Here is a 21,351-nt window from a genome sequence, read left to right on the forward strand (position 1 = left end):
AATATTAAAAATGATCCTTGACAATTGCATTGGCATAAAGATGGATATAATCCAGGCTGGCTTCATGATTATATTCGCTTTTTCTCCTTGGATTTTAAAAGAAATTAAAATGAAAACATTTTTGTGGGCCCAAGGCGCCAAGCCTAATGGAGAAGTCAGCCCTGTGCAGACCGCCATCTAGGGGGGTGCCCGGCTGGTGCCGGATGCCCCAAGAGGCCCCTTCCCTCCACGCCTGCATTCCCTGCCTCCCACCCCAACCCCATCTGCAGCACTAACACAGCCCAGCAGGGCCTCCTACGCTTGGCCTGGCCTGTCCCCCCACCTGTCACAGAGAAATTACTGATGTCTGTCAAAATCTACCACCCCAGCCCACCTCCTCCCAGCCTCCATTCAAATTCTAGTATCTGTGTGATTCCCTGGCAGTGAACTGTGGGGAACTTTATGAAGACACTTAAAGAGTTCGAGGAGTATGACAAGCCTCTCTTCTTAAATGCTCACTTTCTCGTAGATGTGTTCCTTAGGCTGGCATCGTGTCTGGTGGCACAGGGGGATGGCCTGTGTCTTCTCTCCGAGGAGCCCACTGTGTTCTGCTCATTTTCACATCCTCTGCCCCACTCCGCTCCCAGCTCCCAGCCTGGTAGAGAGAAGGTCCTCAGGACAAACTTGCAGAATTGAATGGAAACTGAAGAAATTACTCAAATAAATTCTCCACGTCCCCATGCACTGTCAGTTTCTTGTTGCAAAACAATCTCCAGATGCATTTCTGGGCAACTGCTATTTCAGGAGGAGCATTATCTGGGAGCCACGCCCTGTGTGCTGGAAGGAAGGCAGGGAGCCAGGTTGACTCCTCTCCTCCCGGTCCTAAACATTTGCGCAGCCATCGGAGGGATTAGACAGCAGCAGTTATCCCCACATGGTCTATTCCCAGAATTCAAAGTTACTGGGGGAGAAAATGCAATTGTGCTTTATCCAGTCATTAAAAACAAAAACAACAACAACAAAAAAACAAGGGCAGTGGATTTCCAACTGCCTTTCAGACTTGATGAAAAGAAAAACAAACTTGAGTATTAGCACCAAATCGTGCTGACAACACACTTCCGGGGCTCTTTGTCTTCCTCCAGGCTCTCTTTTCAGAATTTTTCAACAATTCCTATTGATCCCTGCATAGTTCTCATGCTGACCGTTTATGCTTGGGAGAACAGCTGTCTGTGGAGCTTGGAAACAGATCTGCCTGCCTCAGAGGCCGCGAGTGGCAGCGGGAGGTGAAGCCCTGGCTCCCACCTTCCAGAGAGGTGGCCGTGGCTCAGTCTCCACCAGCTGGGGGGCCAGCGTGGGGCCGCTGTGACCCATGAAGCACCTCTGTCTCCAGGGCTGACCCTGCTGTCTGCCTGGCTGCACCAGGCTGTCATCAGCCAGGATGAAACACACCCAGTAGTGGCCCAATCACCTGCTATTTTAGGACCTAGAAGTAACTCAAGAGACCATATGCCAGACGCCCACACTCTGTGATGGGGATCAGGCCTCATCTGGGTGGCAGAGTCGACTGACAGCTGAAAAGCAATTAGAAGGCAGGTATCCTGGCTCTTGGGACCTGGAGTGGGGAGGAAATACCAGGAGCTGCATTTATGACTCCATTTATATGCCAGTACCACTCACAGATGGTCTCTTACCATGGCCCCCACCCAGTACAGCCACACTGAACATCTTTTAGACCCCAAGGAGCCAAGGTCTTGCCACGTCTCCCGTCTAGGCCTTTGCCCATGTGTTTCTGTGCCATAATCTCTCTCTCATGCTTCTTCTTCTTCTTTTTTTTTTTTTTTATTTAAGATGGAGTTTCGCTCTTGTTGCCCAGGCTGGAGGGCAATGGTGCAATCTCAGCTCACCGCAATCTCGACCTCTCCGGTTCAAGCAATTCTCCTGCCTCAGCCTCCTGAGTAGCTGAGATTACAGGCATATACACCAAGCTCAACTAATTTTGTATTTTTAGTAGAGATGGGGTTTCTCCACGTTGGTCAGGCTGGTCTCGAACTCCCAACCACAGGTGATCCGCCCGCCTTGGCCTCGCAAAGTGCTGGGATTATAGGCGTGAGCCACTGCGCCCAGCCCTTCATGCTTCTTCATTCATGCTTCCAGTCTCAGTATGGAGGTCAGCCTTCCCAAGAAGCTTTTTTTTTTTTTTTCCCAAGACAGAGTCTTGCTCTGTCTTCCAGGCTGGAGTGCAGTGGCATGATCTCTGCTCACTGCAACCTCCGCCTCCAGGGTTCAAGCAATTCTCCTGCCTCAGCCTCCCAAGTAGCTGGGGTTACAGATGCATGCCACCATGCCTGGCTCATTTTTGTATTTTTAGTAGAGACGGGGTTTTACCATGCTGGCCAGGCTGGTCTCAAACTCCTGACCTTGTGATCTGCCTGCCTCCACCTCCAAAGTGCTGGAATTACAGGCATGAACCACTGCACCCGGCCCCAATAAGCTTTTCTGAAGCTCGTCCCTCCAAGAATGAGTTGAGGAGCCCTTGGTGTGAGCCTGTACCTCACAGCACTCGCATGGACGGTCTTCACTGGAAATATGATTCATGCGTCCGTCTCCTCACTGGCCGGGGAGGGTCACAGAACGTCTGTCTTGCTCCCTGCTACTTGTCTTGTGCCTAAACAGTGTGTAGCACATGGCAGGCACTGAACAATCACCCACGTGAAGGAACGGTCTCATGAGATCCCAACGCCGATCCCGTAAGAGGGCATTATCATCCCCATTCTACAGGACAGAAAACTGAGGCTAAGAAAGGAAATGTGATACCTGCCCAGTGAGTTAGCGGTGGGGCCAGGGTTTGAAGAACCCAAGCCTCCTGACTCCCAGGTCAACACTTTCTCCAGTAATACCCCTATCCTGGTACCAAACTGGAGAAGCTCTACTTCAATAGAACCTTAAGCCTGTCACACCAGAGCTGCAGTGGGATGGGAAACAGAGGCCACCCCATGGCACCAGAGAGTGTGAAGAGAAGAGGGTGAAGGAAGACTTCGCCGATTGCTCCTTCTGCTGCAAGAAGCACTTGAGGCAGCTGGTGTGGGAGCCCCAGATCACCCGTAAGTGAAGGCAGGAAGAGCAGGGACCATCTCCAGACCAGCGCTGAGCAGGCAGTGCAGGGGAGCTCTGGGCCAGGAAGCTGGGGCTTTGAACATTGTGGGGTTTGATGATGAGAGAGGCAGCATTCAGCAGGAGGCGAAAGTTAAACATACTGACAATAGCAACCACTGGCAAGGATAATGGGGCAACTAGAATTCTCACACACAGCTGGCAGAACTACAAATTGGTTTAACTACTTTGGAAATCTGGCAGCCTCCAACTAAAACTTAACATACCAATACAGTATGACCCAGCAATTCAAATCCTGGGTGTATTCCAACATAAACGACTCCTCATTTCCACCAAAAAAACATGCACAGAAGTGTTCATAACTCTTAAACACCCCTGGTGGGAATTTAAAATGGTGCAGCCGCTACAGAACAGCCTGGCAGTTCCTCAAAAAGTTACATGTAGAGCTACCAAAAGAGCCAGCAATTCCACTCCTAGGCATGTATCCAAGAGAAATGGAAACCTATGTCCACACAAAAGCTTATACATGAATGTTCGTATCAGCATTATTCGTAACAGCAAACAAACGTAGAAGCAATCCAAACGTCTATCAGCTGCTGAATGGACAAATAAAATGTGGTATATCCACAAAGGAATATTCTGAGGCAATTCCAAATAACACTAGGAATGAAGTACTGATGATACATGCTACAATGTGGATGAACCTTGAAACTTTATGCTTAGTGAAAGAAGTCAGTCACAAAAGACCAGATACGGTATGATAGTATTTATATGAAGTGCTCAGAACAGGCAAATCTATACAGAGATAGAGAGTAGATTAGTGGTTGCCTAGGGCTGGGAAAGGGAGGAAAGAGGATGAGAAATGAGCAGTAACTGCCATTGAGTACAGGGTTTCTTTTTGGTATGATACAACCAAATCCTGAAAATAAAAATGTCCAGGAACAGAATGGAAAGAAAAACAGGAAAAACAAACTAGTGTTCATGATACAATAACGAGGAAAAAAGCACACCATAAAAGAGTACACGCAGTATAATACAAAATTTTAAAGCACACAAAACTAATCTATGGTGATAGAAGTCAGAATAGTGGCCACTCAGTCAGGCATGGTGGCTCACGCCTGTAATCCCAACACTGTGGGAGGCTGAGGCAGGAGGACCCCTTGAGGCCAGGAATTTGAGACCAGCCTGGGTAACATAGCAAGACCTCATCTCTACAAAAAATAAAAAAAATTAGCCAGGCGTGGTGTCCCGTGCTTGTAGTCCTAGCTACCCAGAGGCTGAGGTGGGAGGATTGCTTGAGCCCAGGAGTTAGAGGCTGCAGTGAGCTATGGTCACACCACTGCACTCCAGTCTGGACAACAGAGCTAGACCCTGTCTATATCTTAAAAAAGAAGAAAACAAAGTAAAAAAAGAACAGCAGCTACCCTTGGGGAGCTACAGACTAGGAGGGGCCTGAGAGAACCTTTTAGGGTGATGGAAATGCTTTTAATCTTGACCTGCATGGCAGTTACACAGAGGTATCTATATGTAAAATCCATTAGACTGTGCACTTAAGATCAGTGCATTTTAATGTAGACATGTTATAAGTTATACCCCAATTTTTAAAAAGTAATTTTAAAACAAAAAAAATGGAGGCTCAAGTTAGAAGACCAGGGTTCAGTCCTGGCTGTCTGACCTCAGGTGGTCCCGGCCCTCTCAGGACCTGCCTCCTGGTCCTCAGACACTGGACCGCAGGCTACGAAGGATCCAAGTGGTCTGGCAGTCTGAGATTCTGGGAACGCACATACCTATCTGTCACAGGGTTTGCTGGGAAACTTGGCAAGTGCTTGCCATCAATGCGGTGAGAAGAAAGGGAGGCTGTTGCTGTAGGCTCAGCCTTGTTTCTAAGGAAGGAAAGGTCTTCGCAAAGTGGGCGGAACATGCTGCCACCAGGAGAGAATGTCAATTTCAATATGAATCATCTCCTACATCCCCAGCAACTTGCTCTGGGAATAGACACCCTGACTCACTCCTCTCCTGAAAGGAACAAGACTTGTTGCTGAAATTTCAGATTCCAAGAGGACCAGCCCAAATACCCACTTGGAAATGAAAAAGAAAGAGAGAAAGAAATCAACCTAGTAACCAACCAGCAGTCACAGAACCCTGGGCAGAGAGAAAGCAAACCCCTTTGTACTGATGAAGAGACGAGGCCCAGAGGAGGCCGGCTCACTCGGCCGCTGGCGCCAGAGCGGGGACACGAACCCAAGGCTCCTAACCTCCAATTTTCTTTTGACAACAACTTGCTACTATATTTTCTAGAGAAATAAATTGTGCTCTGTGCTAGTGGAAAGCCTTTTAAAGAAGAAGAAAATGGCCAAGATGCATCTTAATTAGAAACTGCTTGGCAAAAAACTCTTTGAAGAAGGAAAGGGCAGAGTGTAGAGCGGCGAGTGGTCGGTCAGCGGTGTGAGTGCACGACACTGCAGCAGGCTAATTTCGAGGCATGCTTTGCTCTGATGATCACCCCTTGGGCCCCAGAATTGTTCTGATCATCAGAAGGTGGCTGAGGAATTGTGCACATGTCACTCAAGGCCACAAGGAGACCACCATGGGACCGCAGCATCTGTCTAACAGCAGGTTCTCTTATCTTCCTTGGGCTAAGGGCCTCGCTGTCAGTGACCCATGCTCCTAAGCCGTTTCCTCTGACTTTATATCCGCTGGCCTCCGGATGGAGCTTTCAGGGCTCTCAAAGCATGTGACTACCAGGAAGGTTTGCTTGCTGCCCTTAAGCCTGACCCATTCTATCCAAGGAATTGCAACACCACCACTTACAAAGCTGATGACAGCTTTTTCTCAAAACAAACTCAAAGCCTGGGTCAGGAATGTGCACCGCGGCCTGCCAGAATCAGTGAGCAACATAGCCCGACACTGAGTTTCCAGGAGCTATGGATTTTTTTTCTGCAGAGAAAAACCTCCAAAAACCAAAACTCATCAAGTAGTTATGGTATTTTCAGCCAGAGAAGTCAAATGTATACACCGGGAAGGGTGTGTACACCTGCAGGGAAGAAAAAAAAATGTAATGTTTGCTGAAGGCTTACTATGTGCCAATCCCCCATTTCACAGGTGAGTAGACTGAGGTTCAGAGAAGTTTGTGACTTGCCCAATTTCACTCAGCTGGTAAGTGCTAGGGATGGGATTTAAACCCAGGCATATCTCCGAAGTCAAAGCTGCTACCTCCCAGAAACACACATGGAGATCCATGGAAAACTAGGGAAGCAGCTGGTTTTCACAAACTATCTATCTGGCAACATCTGCAGTTTCCAAGGCAGCCACACTGGTGGAGTAACTCTCACTCCCACAAAAAGACCCACCAAGGCTGGTGTGTGTGTGTGGAGGGGGAGAGTGTGAACAGTTTGCAGAAGGTACTACTAAGTCACACGCCAAAAAGCAATTGTAAAAATGACATCTTGGGGCCTGGATTTATTCCCTCTTCAACATCATATTTGCTCCGTTTACAAGGCAAAGATGATTTTTCTCTCTGCCAAGGCTGAACATTCCCAGCTTGTGATCTGAAAATCATGCTGTGTTCATTTTGCCTCTTAACTCACCCAGGCCATAAATCATCCCTCAAAATGGGGATTTGGCTGGCAGTTCTATTGGAGATTCGCGAGGCAGAGGCGGAATCCAATTTGGGGCTCCTCATGGTCATCCTGGGGCTGGCTCAGAGCAGGGAGATGTTACTTTTGGCCACACAAGCACAGAGAAGATGCCTGAACATCAGATCTGCTGACTAAGCAGAACTGCTACTTTTTACAGGGTCTGTCTGCTGATTCAGAGTGTACTCTGTGATGAGAGGTCACGGCAGATGCAGGGGATGAGAGGAATAGAGAACACAGCAAGACCCAGCCCTTACCTAGCCAAACCCAGGCCGAAGGGCATGAGGGAAAATAGGGCACTCAGAGACTGCACTAGGCAATTTATTTATTCTACAAAATGTACTGAAAGCCTACTCTGCGCCAGGCACTGTTTCTTTCCTTGGACTATAATTATTCTCATTATTACTTTTTACCAAACATAATAATGACAGCAGCTTACATTTTATGAATGCATATGGGCAGGTACTATACACCAGGTGTTTTACACACATCAACTTTCTTTAATCCTTACAGCTGCTGAGTGAAGTAGTTGTTATCCCCATTGTACAGATGGGGAAACTGAGGTGCAGAGAAGTTAAGAAACTCGCCCAAAGTGACATGACTACAAAGTGGCAGAGACAGGATTCAAACTTAGGCTGGTCTGGTTCTCAAATCCATTCTCCTCTCTGTCCATCACACTGACAGCCAATGGTATGTTTTGCAAGTACATTTGGCCTTGATCAACATGAACTTGTAATGCGTGGGTCCACTTAACCGCAAATTTTCTCTTCTTTTTTGAGATGGAGTCTCACTCTGTCACCCAAGCTGGAGTGCAGTGGGGCGATCTTGGCTTACTCTAATCTCCATCTCCCAGGTTCAAGCAATTCTCCTGCCTCAGCCTCCAAAGTAGCTGGGTCTACAGGTGGGCAACACCATGCCCAGCTGATTTTTTTGTATTTTTAGTAGAGACAGGTTTCACCATGTTGGCCAGGCTGGTTTCGAACTCCTGACCTCAGGGGATCTGCCCACCTTAGCCTCCTAAAGTGCTGGGATTACAGACATGGGCCACCAGACCCAGCCAACGCAGATTTTCTTCTGCCTCTGCCATTCCTGAGACAGAAGACCAACCCCCACTTCCTCCTCCTCAGCCTGCTCAGCATGAAAGTGATGAGGGTGAAGACGTTTATGATTATCCACTTTCACTTAATGGACAGTAAATATATTTTCTCTTCCTTTTAATATTTTCTTAATATTTATTTTCTCTAGCTTATGTTATTGTAATACAGTATATAATACACAGAACATACAAAATATGTATTAACTTTTTATTATTGGTAAAGCTTCCAGTCAACAGTAGGCTAATAAGCAGTTAAGTTTCTGGGAAGTCAAAAGTTACACTCAGATTTTCAACTGTGCAGCGGGGGTTGGTGCCTCTAATCCCTGTGTTGTTCAAGGGTGAACTGTAGATGTTTTTAGGTTATTAGGCACGGATAAAAGGTGTTCTTATGGTGGAAGAAAAGAGGGAAATCTGAGTCTTCTGTTCGACCCCGAGTACTCAGCTGATGTCTAATAAATGATGATGCCTAGAGATGGGAGGCTGCAGACCCTGACCACGAATCACATGCCTTCCCTGGCCTTCCACTGCGGGCAGTGGTATACAGGACGCGGCACACACCAACCCAGAGACCATTCCTCTACCCCACTGTGTTCTTGATGGCCACTGTACGTGGTCACTGGGAGACATGGCAGCATGGTAGTTTATGGCTTGGGTTTTGAAGTCCAGCGGAACTGGGATTAAGACTTTGCAAGTCCTCAAACTTGCCAAATCTCAGTCTCTTCATCTGTGCAACGGGGATAAGATGGGTAATTTAGATTTTATAACGGCTGTGAGGCAGACAAAGGGAACACAGCTATGGGCTGGACGTAGTGGCTCCCGCCTGTAATCCTAGCACTTTGAGAGGATCGCTTGAGCACGGGAGTTCAAGATCAGCCCAGGCAACATAGCAAGACCCCGTCTGAATTAATTAAAAAATATATATATATTTTAAAAAGAGAGTGAATACACCTATGGTGCCTGGCATAATGTATGTGCAAGGAATGGGTTCTTAGGCCCGAAATCATACACCTCCTAAGAGACAGTTTCCCCCTGCTAATACTCTTCAATTTCTAGTTGCTAGTGGTGACTTGGCCATGATTGGCAGAGCTATGTTTTGACAGTATGGCCTTGAACAATGTAGCTGATCTCAGAGCGTGCGGCGCAAAGAGCGCTGCACTGAGACTCAGGCCACCAGAGTTCCAGTCCCGGTCCCCCAGTTAACATTGTGGATCACACCAGGCAAGCCCTTTCCCCTCTCTGCGCCTTGGTTTCCTCAACTCTAAATGAGGGGGTTGGACTCGCCATCAAAGAACCCCTCTACGGGTGACATTCCAGGACTCTGTGCCCCTTGACAATTTCCCCTGCTGCCAAGGGAGTATGAATTTCTCACGGACTACACAGATTTATTGGAAAGATGGATATCTGTTAAGTACTTTCAAGGTTGGCCAGCTGACCCCCGTTGGCCATTGGCAGGAGGCTGATTTATTCCAAGATTGTGAACCCTAACCTTCCCCACCTCCTCCTGTTAAAAGTTCCAGTGTAACCTGCTTAAATGAAAGTGTGAGAGGTACACAGCCTACCAATGATCTGCTCACCCAAGATTTCTGCCATGGGCATTTGACGGCTGGGGGAAAACACAGGGGGAATCAGGGCTGGGAAAGCCCTGAAGTCCTCATGTGGGTTCCTACGTCCAAGGGACTTGGACGCCCACCCCAGTCAAAATGGGAGCAGCACACACTGTTCTCAGGGTTTTGCAGCATCCTCATCGCAGCTGACGCTTGATGAATGCTTCCTATGTGCTGTGCATGAATATAAGCACTTCATGTGTGTGAACTCATTTTGTTCTCAAAACAATCTTGTGAAGGCGGTACCATTATTGTTCCCACTTTATAGATAGGAAAACTGAGGCCCAGAGAGGTTAAGAAACTCGCCTGAGGTCACGCAGTGGCAAGGCAGCATGCACATGCAAACCATCTGGCCCCAGAGTCCAAGTTCTTTCTAATTGTTGTTTTTGTTGTTTTTGAGACAAAGTCTCTGTTGCCCAGGCTGGAGGGCAGTGGCGCGATCTTGGCTCATTGCAACCTCCACCTCATGGGTTCATGCGATTCTCCTGCCTCAGCCTCCCAAGTAGCTGGGATTATAGACACATGTCACCAGGCCCAGCTAATTTTTGTATTTTTAGTAGAAACGGGCTTTCACCATGTTGGCCAGGCTTGTCTCGAACTCCTGACCTCAAGTGATCCACCCACCTCGGCCTCCCACAGTGCTGGGACTACAGGTGTGAGCCACTGCACCCGGCTGAGTCCATGTTCTTTAGCTAGCTTATTTAATATTCCCCCAAAGCCTAGCAGCAGGTGCAACATCTGCACCCTTTTACAGGCGAGGAAGCCGGGCCTCAGGGTACTGAGCCACTTTACGGCTGGTTCCTCCCCTGCCTCCCCTGACTCTGCCATGCATTCTTCAAGCTGCAAATTCACCTCTGTGACATAATGGCAATAATAGCACCCCCCGATCAAGTGCCTGCTCTGTGCCTGGCATGGGGCTAAGCCTTTACAGGTCTCCTCTAATCCTCACCACAGACTGGAGGCGGGGCCCCTGCCCCACTCCACAGCCCCTAAGCAGTAACCCAGAGTTTCCACCCAGGCCTGTCTGGATTCAAAGCCCATGATCTTTCTGCCACCCAGCCAGACAATAACTGCCCTGTCTGGCCACCTCTCAGCAGAGGAGAAAGAGGCAGATATGTGCCGGGCACAGTGGCTCAAGCCTATAATCCCAGCACTTTGGGAAGCCAAGGAGGGAAGATCATGAGGCCAGGAGTTCGAGACAAGCCTGACCAACATGGTGAAACCCTGTCTCTACTGAAAATACAAAAATTAGCCGGACGTGGTGGCACACGCCTCTAATCCCAGCTAATCAGGAGGCTGAGGCAGGAGAATCACTTGAACCTGGGAGGCAGAGGTTGAAGTGAGCTGAGATAGCACTACTGCATTCCAGCCTGGGTGACAGAACAAGACTCCATCTCAAAAAAAAAAAAAAAAAAAAAAAGAGGCAGAGATCAGCCTTAGCCTGAGCCACAAGGCGAGGAATGGGCTGCATCCTCTTTGTTGGTGGCCACTGGGGTTTGGGGAACATCTGACAGGGCCTGCTGAGCCGGATGTGGGTAAAAAGAAAGCCACTTTGACACTGACTTGCTTAGGACACAGAAACTGGCTTCAGAGATGCCTCATCCAGAGATCTTGTCCTTAAAGTAAGAATAGATTCAAGGAAGGGCAAGTGGGCGGCTGGGAGGGGGATTCACTTGGTGAAGTGCCGCACTGGGAGACCAGGCTTGGGCATCCGACTGCCCTCACTGCAGCTCCTGTAAATCTCAGCAAAACTAGGCACCTGTGTGAACTCATTACCTTTCCCCGCACACAGCCCTGCCAGCCCTGCAGGCCAGGGACAAGGCTATAGGAGCCCGTGTCCAAGCGGAGCACCAGGAGGTGGGGCGCTGCTCAGGGTCTCCTCTTATGCCCTACTCAGCCAGCACAGCAGAATGGGCACAACCTGCCACCTGACTGCACCCAGTGTCCCATGTCCGCAGGGGTCAGCCTATAGGGAGGACATTAAGTGTCCAGGAATGATGCAACCCAGCAGCCCCCATGAGTCCAGAAAAGAAGGTGGGTGACAAGCTGCTTCATTCATGCCAGTCCATCTTCTACCTTCGGCAATAGTCTAGCTTCAATGCCCCTCATGGGTTCACCCCAACTAGAACCCCTCTCAGGCTCCAAGAATGCCCCTCAGCCCTCATCCTTTGGGTGTGTACCCATAAGCCTCCATATCCTATGACCCATTTGTGGTGACAGTAATCTGAGCTACTACCTACGAACAGGTTCTATCTGTCAGGCAGTCCCTAGGCCGGGATTGATTGTATCATTAGTTCCAATTTACAGAAAAACTCAGCCTTGGAGAGAAATGACTTGTCCAAGGTCACACAACCAGGAAGTAGTAAAGTCTGAATTTAAACCAAGTCTGCCGGAAGTTCCAGCCCATAAGGACTGTCCATGTCAGCACTTGCTGGGTCACCCCCACTTGTCCCTCTCTCTGAGAGCACCTAGACAGACCCCCAAGAGGCTCCAGGAAGGGTTGCCAGTGCATGTCTTGGCAGAGTTGGTAGAACTTTTACTGTCCCATTTATCCCTGTATCCCCAGCAGTCAGCACCAGGAACTGGCACCTAACAAGTTACATATGGAGTGAAGGAGTCAATCAAGACCGGCTCTCCCCGCCCAATGCCTGGTCCTCATGCATCTCCCTTTCCCAGGTGCCAGCCGCCCACTGCGGCTAATCTGCTGGCTGCAGAGGGAAGGCTCTGCCTCACTGCTAGGAATGCTACAGGTACTGGATGACAGGGCTCCCTGGGCCCTGCCAAGGCCACTCCTGAGACAGACAACCCAAGGGACCTCAGAGCCTGCCACGGGCTCACTGGGACAACTCCCAACCTCATTTATTACAACAGAAATCATAAATCACTCATGTAGACATGGCCCTTTGCTTGTTCGTACATACTCATTTATATCCTTCTAGCAGTCCCAGTATGAATGATGAATGAACAGGGGCCCAGAGAGGTTAAGTGCCTTGGACTTGGCCACACAGCTCAGGACAGCTCAGGACAGCTCAGTCCTCAGGTGAGGACTTGCACCCAGGTCATCTGATTCTAACTCTGGGTTCTTTCCACCATTCCAGACGGCTCAAGCATGCGCCACCAGGCTTGATGACTGGAAAGGGGCCAGAGGGTTGAGAATTAAATCCCAGGCCCTGAGGAATTTTACAAAATGGAATCCCTCCCAGAAGTGCTTCCTGTGATGGTATAAGCAATAGCTGCGCCCATGCTATGTGCAGTTTCAGGAATCAACAGCTCCTCCCACCCCACCACCAATTCCCTGAATATTTGCAAACTGTGTTTAGAGAGAAGGAGGAAGCTTTCTTGATAATGTCCCTGTTTATACTAATAGCAAAAGCTCCACAACTTTGATGGGATCTGCACCAGCAATCTTTCCCCAGGGCTGATGTAGGATATTTGGGGAAGCTCTGTGTTCTAGGCAGGTAAGACAGCCAAGTTCCTAATGGGAATCAATACATCTCTTTAATTCATATTTGAAGTAAAAGAAACATCTCTCTTCCTCCCATTTGATTCAGGAATTCATCTCTAAAAATCCATCCCGAGACAAAATTTTATGCACAGAGATAACTCATGCATTATTTTTAATAGCAAAAAAAATGGAAACAATCTTTGCCCAACATTAGCGAGATAGTTAAATGAATTGTGGCATATCCATACAATCACAGACACCATTAAAACATTCTTTATGAAAACATTTAGATGACTTTGGGAAACACGATATAACATGAAGTAAAAAAAAAAAAAAAAGCAGAAAGGACATAAAATGGTATATAAAAGGAAAAAAAGCAGAAAGAAGAAAAGATGGAGAGGAAATAAGCAAAGATGTCAATGGAGGCTGCATCTACAGAGCAGAACAGGTTATTTTTTTTGCCTGATTTGCACTTTTTTGATACTTTCCTTTTCCCCATACATTCCTGGGATAATGAGAAAAATAAATACATAAAGCTGCCCCAGTCCACACCCCACTTCCCGCAAGGGGAGTGAAATGTCTGAACAGCCAGACAGGTGACGATCTGACTGGTGAAGGGGAGGAGGGCAGATGCCTGTCACTTTTTCCATAACATGGACACCTCTGATAGGGCTGCACACGATAAGGGTGATGGGGGGGATATCCCTTGTAAATTTGCCTTGAAGGTTTTCCTGGGAATTTCCATCTCAGACTCAGTTATTTGGTTCCTGACTTCAGAAGCCTGTATCTGTAAGGGGTGAGGAATCCAGGTACGGGACTGCCCCTCTCCAGCCCCACACCACTCCTGTCCCTCAGGGGAGATAGACGCCAGGCTGCAGACAAGGGGGCTGGCAACTTGCACGGGTTGGAATCTGAGGCCATGCCCACAAGAAGGCGCCTTGCAGTCCCTCTGAGCCACAGAGAGAGATTCCCAAGGCCCTGGGTTAGGAGAGTCCTGTGGCTGGGCGAGGACAAAGACACCAGCAAGTGCGGCTGCAGATAAAATACAACGAGTTGCCAGGCAGTAGCAGGCCCCATGCCCCATGCCCCTGCTCCTGATGTGCAGCTGCTCCACTTGGCTTCTGAGTAGTTTGTGAGCTATGACTCTACACCCTTTTGTTTTTGCTGCTGTTGTCATTTTGCAATGGGGTCCCAATATGTTGCCCAGGCTGGACCTGAACTCCCAGGCTCAAGGGATCCTCCCACCTCATCCTCCCAAGTGACTGGGACTATAGGTGAAGGCCACCACGCCCGGCCCTCCGCCCTGACTCTAAAAAGCATGTACCCAGCCCCATCAGATATGTGTTCAGCAATCTACGAAAACATCCAAGACCATTTCACGGCCACACTCCAGAGGAGTGGATTTAAACCTGGTCCTCTGTGTCCTTTAGGTCTCCAAACCTCCACGGAAACAAATCTCCATCCCTCACTATCCCTACTCCCATTTCCAAGTTTCTTCACTCTAAAAAATAAATAATAATTTCATACAAAGCAGTCTCTAAGGCTAGAGAGAAGCACAGAGGATTCCCCCTAAATCTAGGAGGACTCAGAAGCCTGAACAGCCCAGAGGAAACACAGACTTGGGAGGCCCCACATCTGGAGAACTGTGGAGCCCCCACAACTCAGGAGGTGAAAAGCCAAAAGTAAAATTCCACTCAGCCACTGGCGGGGCGGTGGGTCCCTCCCGATATCAAAGTGGTTTGAATCGACTCACCGAACATGTTACCCTCGTAGCCATCTTTTGTTAGTGGACGGAGTTCATTTTTCCCCATTGCATAACGCTTATAGCTCTGCCAAGCAAACTGCATCATCTGCAAGAAAAAGCAGCATAGAGAGAACCTCAGTGTGACGATTCCCGGCAGTGCGCACTGGCCGCCTGGCTTTGCCCTTTGCAACAGGATTTTAAACTACGTCTAAAAAATAACCTTCCAAATTTTCCAAATTGAAGAAAGTGACTTCCTCTCAACATGATTTTATTTGTACAGTTATAGCTGCTGGGAAGGTCATTCTTCTTAGACAATGCCATGTATCTAGGGCCTACCCACAGATTTCTTAGAGAAGACAGAAAAAGCACTAAATTCTAGATATCCTTCAGTGCCAAAGTGAAAAGTCACCTCTTCCAGGAAGCCTTCCCTGTTTTGCTCTGGCTTAATGTCATCCTCCGAAGGGAAGGAAAACGAGTGCTTGCTGTAACGGAACACTCCCCTGAGCTAGGTATTGTTAACCCATTTTATAGCTAAGAAGACAGGTTGTAGACATGAGGTAACTCATCCGAGATCGCTCAGTGAGTCAGTGAGAATGTTGGGAATTGAGCCATCCCCTCTGGCTCCAAAGCTTTAGGTCTGTCCCCAAAGCCTTGGTTTTGTCCCCTAAAATCACCATACGAGTCTCTTTGAACTCCTTTGACCTACCCTGGCCTCCCATGCACTCCAGCTCACCCCAGTTACTTGTTGTTCCTCTGGCTCTGGATCATAAACTCCTTGAGGCTAGAAACAACACTTGCCTTGCCTCAGTTTCTCCCACAGCAACCAGCACAGGGCTTGGCACAGGTAGGCATCAATGGATGCCTATGGACTGTCACCCAGAGTATGCACAAGTTCTTCCTATGTGGACTGTCACCCAGAGTATGAATGAGTTCTTACTATGCAAGGCAGCTGCATCAGCTGTCAGGAGCGTCACGCCAGCACCTTGCTCCCCAGCTGCCCCAAGACCTTCAGGCTGAAGCAGATGCAAGGTGACATTCCACCCCCGACCCTGCGCTGCAGCCCCCAAGGTCTCCCTCACTTGCCTTTATGGTGTGCCCCTTTTCCCTTGGCATGGCTGGCTGCAGAGGGAGCACAACACAGCAGAGTTCTGGGGTGACCCGTGGAGCAGAGGAGGAGCCAGAGGCCCACGGTGGCAGCAGACATGAGGCGCAGGTGGATGGGGAGGCAGCCTAGTGTGCTGGGAAATACTCAGGCTCCCAGACCAGAGATGCGGAGGTTCTAATCCCACCTCTGCCGCTATCTCTGTGACTTTGGTGTGAAATCAGTTGCATCAGCTGAGATCTGCCTTAGCAAAGGACAAGGCCGGCCTCACCACCATCCTGATAGGTTTAAATGAAAGAATGTAGTAGGAATGCCCAGTTTCCAACCAGACACAGCAAGTGATTGACAAGCACTAGCTCGATTTCCTTCTTGACTTTTAAAATACTGGCTCTCCAAGCCTCATCTATCCACCCCTCCTTTCACCCAGTCTCTTAGTTCTCAAATGTTAGCTTGCATCAGAATCACTGGGGGGCTTGTTAAAACAGACTGTTGGGCCCCACCCTGAGTTTTTGATTCAGCAGGTCAGAGGTGGGGCCCAAGAATCTGCTTTTCTACCAGTTCCCCTGTGCTGCTGTTGGCCCAGGGGCCACATCTGAGAAGCACCAATCTATTATATTGTTTGTATTGCTCACCTTACACTGCCCTGCGTCCGTTGGCTTTCCCCTCCTCTCCCCCAGCCTGTGTTTCCCGCCTTAGTGGCCCACTTTCTAGGATATCACCACCTGTATCCTCCATGCTCGACCATTCCTGGTGCTCGTGCTTAGAAGACATCTCTTCCAGGCACACCAGGACAGTAAACAGCTGCTCTCACTGCTGCAGCCCAAACGCACAGACCAGGAGGGCAGGCAGACCTGACAGGTGCATGGCCTGGACTCTCCGTGAAATGGCAGAATAATCTAGCACCACTGCCCCATTTCACAGATGATGAAACTGAGGCCCAGAGATGAGAAGTGGTCAGGGCAGCACAGCAGCCAGGACAGAACCCGGCTCACTCATCTCCCAGGGCAGCTGACACCCCCCAGGCTTGGCCAGACACGTGGCTTCCCATGTGACACACAAGCAAACGTCATGGTAACACAGCCAAGGGCTTGGCATGGGCTTTGAGTCCTGGTTCCATTCCTCTGTTATTTTCTATTTATCTTGAATTGGCAATAACGACAAATAATTGCCAGGCATGAGTGCCTGAGAGAGAACGGCCTCCTCCTTCAGTCTCTCTTATCTGAGGGCTCTATTAAGTCAGTGTCAGGGGAGAGAGGGCAGGTGGCTGGGGGGCTGGCGGTGGGGAGCAGCAAGCTATTAAAGCATAAATGACAGCAGAAAAGGAGGAGGAGAGGTCTAAGGCGCAGGGCGGTGGGGGGCGCACCCTACCTGAAAATTCCCCCTACCTAGAGAGAGAGAAGTGGGTGTTCGGGAGTAACTACGAGAATCATAGGTATCTACGTGGTCTCAAAGAAGCTGTCACCGCAGGAATGTGAGGTTTGGAACGTGGCCCGTTTTCATAGTCATCCACACCAAAGGAGGGAATGAAGGCACAAAACATCCCAGCATCGCTGGGGACTGAATTCACAAGGCAATCAGAGCTGCCTCTTCGTGCTTTCGTTCTTTCAGTGCACACATGCCTCCCAACTCAGGCCATGGGTGGCTCAGCCTAGGTGCTGGGTGAGCAGGGGACAGGGGATGAAGGGGACAGCCTCCCAGCCAGGTGGTCCTTCTCTCTCTCCCTAACACACCCTAAGCAAGCCCCTACCAGGTATCCTGTCCTGTGTCTGGGCTATAGCCATGGTTGGAATGTACTTCCAGCCCCTACCCCCCACCCCCCTGCCAACTGCCCATTTTCCTTCAGGTCCCAGCTGAAAGGGCACTTTGGCAGGGAGACCTTCCTCCCAGGCTGAAGTCATCCTTCCCACATTCCTGATGCAGACACATGGTGGCCTGCAGTCAAGCTTTTATACCTGCAACTATTTGGTCGGACCCTCCACCCCCATTCACTGCTACATGCCCCACAATGCATCCAAGGACTGGCACAAAGAAGATGCTTGTTAAGTATTTGCTGAATTGGCTCTGGAGCTTAACACGTGGCTGGAAGACTCAACGTGGACCACACGCTTCACAGGCAAGACAGATCACAGGCAAACAAGCCAGAGAGGAGGGGCTGCTGGGCAACAGGTGTTCAGAAGGGGGCAAGTGTGTGTCTCAAGGGAAGCCTCGTGGACAGACGAACAAGAGTTCTGATGGACAGGTAGGACTATGAGGGGCACGACAAAGGGTGACCTACAGAAAGGCCAATGTTTTCACTCTGGAACTGGTGACGTGTGCCGTGGGTAATACCTGGACTTTAGAGATGGACAGTTCCTGCTGTCATGCTTAGGCAGTTCTGAGACCTCAAAGGTCACCTGGGGAAGTTCCTTAATAGTAGTCTCTCTCTCTTTTTTTTTTTTTTTGAGATGGAGTCTCGATCTGCTGTCCAGGCTGGAGTGCAGTGGCAAAATCTCAGCTCACCACAACCTCTGCCTCCCAGACTCAAGCAATTCTCCTGCCTCAGCCTCCCAAGTAGCCGGGATTACAGACACTTGCCACCACGCTCAGCTAAATTTTTGTATTTTTAGTAGAGATGAGGTTTCACCATGTTGGCCAGGTTGGTCTCAAACTCCTGACCTCAAGTGATCTGCCCGCCTCGGCCTCCCAAAGTGCTGGGATTACAGGTGTGAGCCACCGTGCCCAGCCAGTGGTCTCTTTTTGGATGGGCTGCTCTCCACCTTCCCAGGCAGCCCATTTGATTGTGGAGTTTCACAAAGTTCTTCTTTAATCAATTGAAATCTGTTTTCCCTTATGGGCCACAGGGGAGACAATTCTTCCTGCTTCCATACCACGGACCTTCAGCCACGGGGAGCCAGCTCTTGAAGTGCACTCATCTATTGAGCTCTCTGAAACTGCAGACCCACACGACATAGCGTTCTCCCAGGTGCCCCATGCCTCTGTCACTCACTTGTTGTGCCTGGCTGTTCTTTTGGAAATGAGCAGAAACCAAAGTGCACACTCGCTCTGGTCACCTCTGTGCCAGATTGTGTAGGTGTGGACTTGTCATGTGTCCCTAATAACTTCCATCTCCTTGGACTCTGCCTATCATTCCATGCTGTAAGGATGTCCCTGGTTCCAGATCCAACCTTTCTGGAACAAGATCTTATTCAACACGTGTGTCTGCCTGCTTTGCGTAATCTGCAGACTTGATGGGACTGCTATCTGCACCTACCCTCAGGTTTTGAATGGAAACATAAACAGCCAGCTGAGGACTCAGTGGGGAAAACAGCCTCAGGAGTCTTTCTCCTGGACCCAGCTCTGTTCTTTGTTAGTTTCAGCTCTGTTCTTTGTTAGTTTGTTTTGATGTCATTCATCAGCAAATAAGAAATCTGTCAAGCAATCCGTACAACCCCCGATTCTCCATTTTTGTACACCAAGATATTGTGAAAGACAGGCTGAAATACAAAAACACTCTGCCCTAGTACACTTAGTACAGAAAAATAAATTGTTTTTTTTTTTTAAGGCAAATAAGGGGTTAGACTGGCATGATTGTTCTTAAAGAACCCATTTTGCCTCCTACGGATCATTTTTTTTTTTTTTTTTTTTTTTTGAGACAGAGTCTCGCTCTGTCACCCAGGCTGGAGTGCAGTGGCGCAATCTCCACTCACTGAAAGCTCCGCCTCCCGGGTTCAGCCATTCTCCTGCCTCAGCCTCTCCGAGTAGCTGGGACTACAGGCGCCCGCCACCATGCCCAGCTAATTTTTTTGTATTTTTAGTAGAGACAGGGTTTCACTGTGTTAGCCAGGATGGTCTCGATCTCCTGACCTCGTGATCCACCTGCCTCGGCCTCCCAAAGTGCTGGGATTACAGGCGTGAGCCACCGCGCCCGGCTATCTTTTCTTTTTTTTTTTTTTTTTTTGAGATGGAGTTTCACTCTTGTTGCCCAGGCTGGAGTGCAATAGTGCGACCTCAGTTCACTGCAACCTCCACCTCCCGGGTTCAAGCGATTCTCCTGCCTCAGCCTCTTGAGTAGCTGGGATTACAGGCATGCACCACCATGCCCGGCTAATTTTTTTTTTTTTATTTTTAGTAGAGATGGGGTTTCTCCATGTTGGTCAGGCTGGTCTCGAACTCCTGACCTCAGGTGATCTGCACACCTCACCTCCCAAAGTGCTGGGATTACAGGCGTGAGCCACCACACTCAGCTGCTCTGAAACCTTTCACTGTAATAAATCATCGCCATGACAAGAACTATGGGCTGAGTCCTATGAGTCTTCCTAGTGCATCACTGAACCCAGGGGTGGTGTCTTGGGGACCCCTGACACATATCCCAGAAAGATAACAACATATAGCCACACAAAAACTTGGACACAGATGTTCACATTGGCACTATCTATAATAACCAAAAAGTAGAAACAGCCCAAATGTCCATTGATTGAATGGACCAACAGAATGTGGTATACCATGCAATGGAATATTATTCAGATGGGAAAAGGAATGAAGCACTGTTGTAGGCTACAGCATGGATGAAACTTGAGATACTACGCTTAGTGAAAGACGCCAGATGTACAAATGCTTCCTGGAGTATGATTCCATTTATAGGAAATGTCCAGCATAAGCAAATCCATCCAAGCAGAAAGCAGATTAGTGGTCACCAGGGACTAGGGGAAGGGAGAAATGGGGAGTGACTGTTCATGGGCATGGGGTCTTTTCAGAGTAATGAAATTTTTCTACAATTAATTGTGGTGATTATTCACAATTCTGTGAATATATTAAAATGACTGAGGCTGGTCGTGGTGGCTCACGCCTGTAATCCCGGCACTTTGGAGGCTGAGGTGGGCGGATCATCTGAGGCCAGGAGTTCAAAACCAGCCTGGCCAACATGGTGAAACCTTGTCTCTACTAAAAATACAAAAATTAGCCGGGCGTGGTGGCAGGTGCCTGTAATCCCAGGTACTTAGGAGGCTGAGGCAGGAGAATTTCTTGAACCTGGGAGGCAGAGGTTGCAGTGAGCCGAGATTGCGCCACTGAACTCCAGCCTGAGCCACAGAGCGAGACTCCGTCTCAAAAATAAAATAAAATGACCAAAATTTATGCTTTAAAAGTCAGATTTTATGGTATATGAATTTTATGGTATGTGAAATATATATATATATATATATTTTTTTTTTTTTTTTGAGACAGAGGTCATGCTGTGTCACCTAGGCCTCTACCCAGAGGTAGGCTCTATCTCAAAAAAAGAAAAGAAAAAGAAAAATGTCATTCTTTTTGGGAATATACAATGAAGTATTTAAGGGTAGAGGACATTATATTTGCAACTTTCAAATTGGTTCGCAAGACTGTATGTACATGTATATATGTATATTATACATACAGTGTGCATATATATTATATATATGTAAAGCAAATGAGTGAAAAACAGAGACAGAAAGCAAACAGGGTAAAATTAATGTTCACATTTGCGGAATCTGGGTGAAGGTAAACGTAAGATCTTTGCTAGATTTTTGTAACTTTTCCGTAAGTCTGAAATTCTTTTTTTTTTTTTTAACGCATTTAGGAAATTTTACTGGAGGCTGTTTTTTTCACCCAAATTTATACATTACACAATTCTATTTTC

General features: G+C 48.5%; 1 protein-coding gene across 6 annotated transcripts in view; it reads right to left on the reverse strand.

The window, feature by feature from the left end:
* The window catches only part of MAN1C1 (mannosidase alpha class 1C member 1), a 167,722-nt gene that overhangs the window by 84,161 nt on the left and 62,210 nt on the right, over positions 1-21,351 (reverse strand). For 5 of the 6 annotated variants that reach the window (XM_055261108.2, XM_055261106.2, XM_055261105.2 and 2 more), the window contains exon 2: positions 14,624-14,720. The exons of the other annotated variant lie outside the window; for it this stretch is intronic. In XM_055261108.2, the coding sequence (XP_055117083.1) occupies positions 14,624-14,720 (97 nt within the window). The remainder of the gene's footprint in view (positions 1-14,623; positions 14,721-21,351) is intronic. 6 annotated transcript variants of the gene reach the window in all.

The sequence above is a fragment of the Symphalangus syndactylus genome, chromosome 22 (assembly GCF_028878055.3).
Source record: "Symphalangus syndactylus isolate Jambi chromosome 22, NHGRI_mSymSyn1-v2.1_pri, whole genome shotgun sequence".
Lineage (NCBI taxonomy): Eukaryota > Metazoa > Chordata > Mammalia > Primates > Hylobatidae > Symphalangus > Symphalangus syndactylus.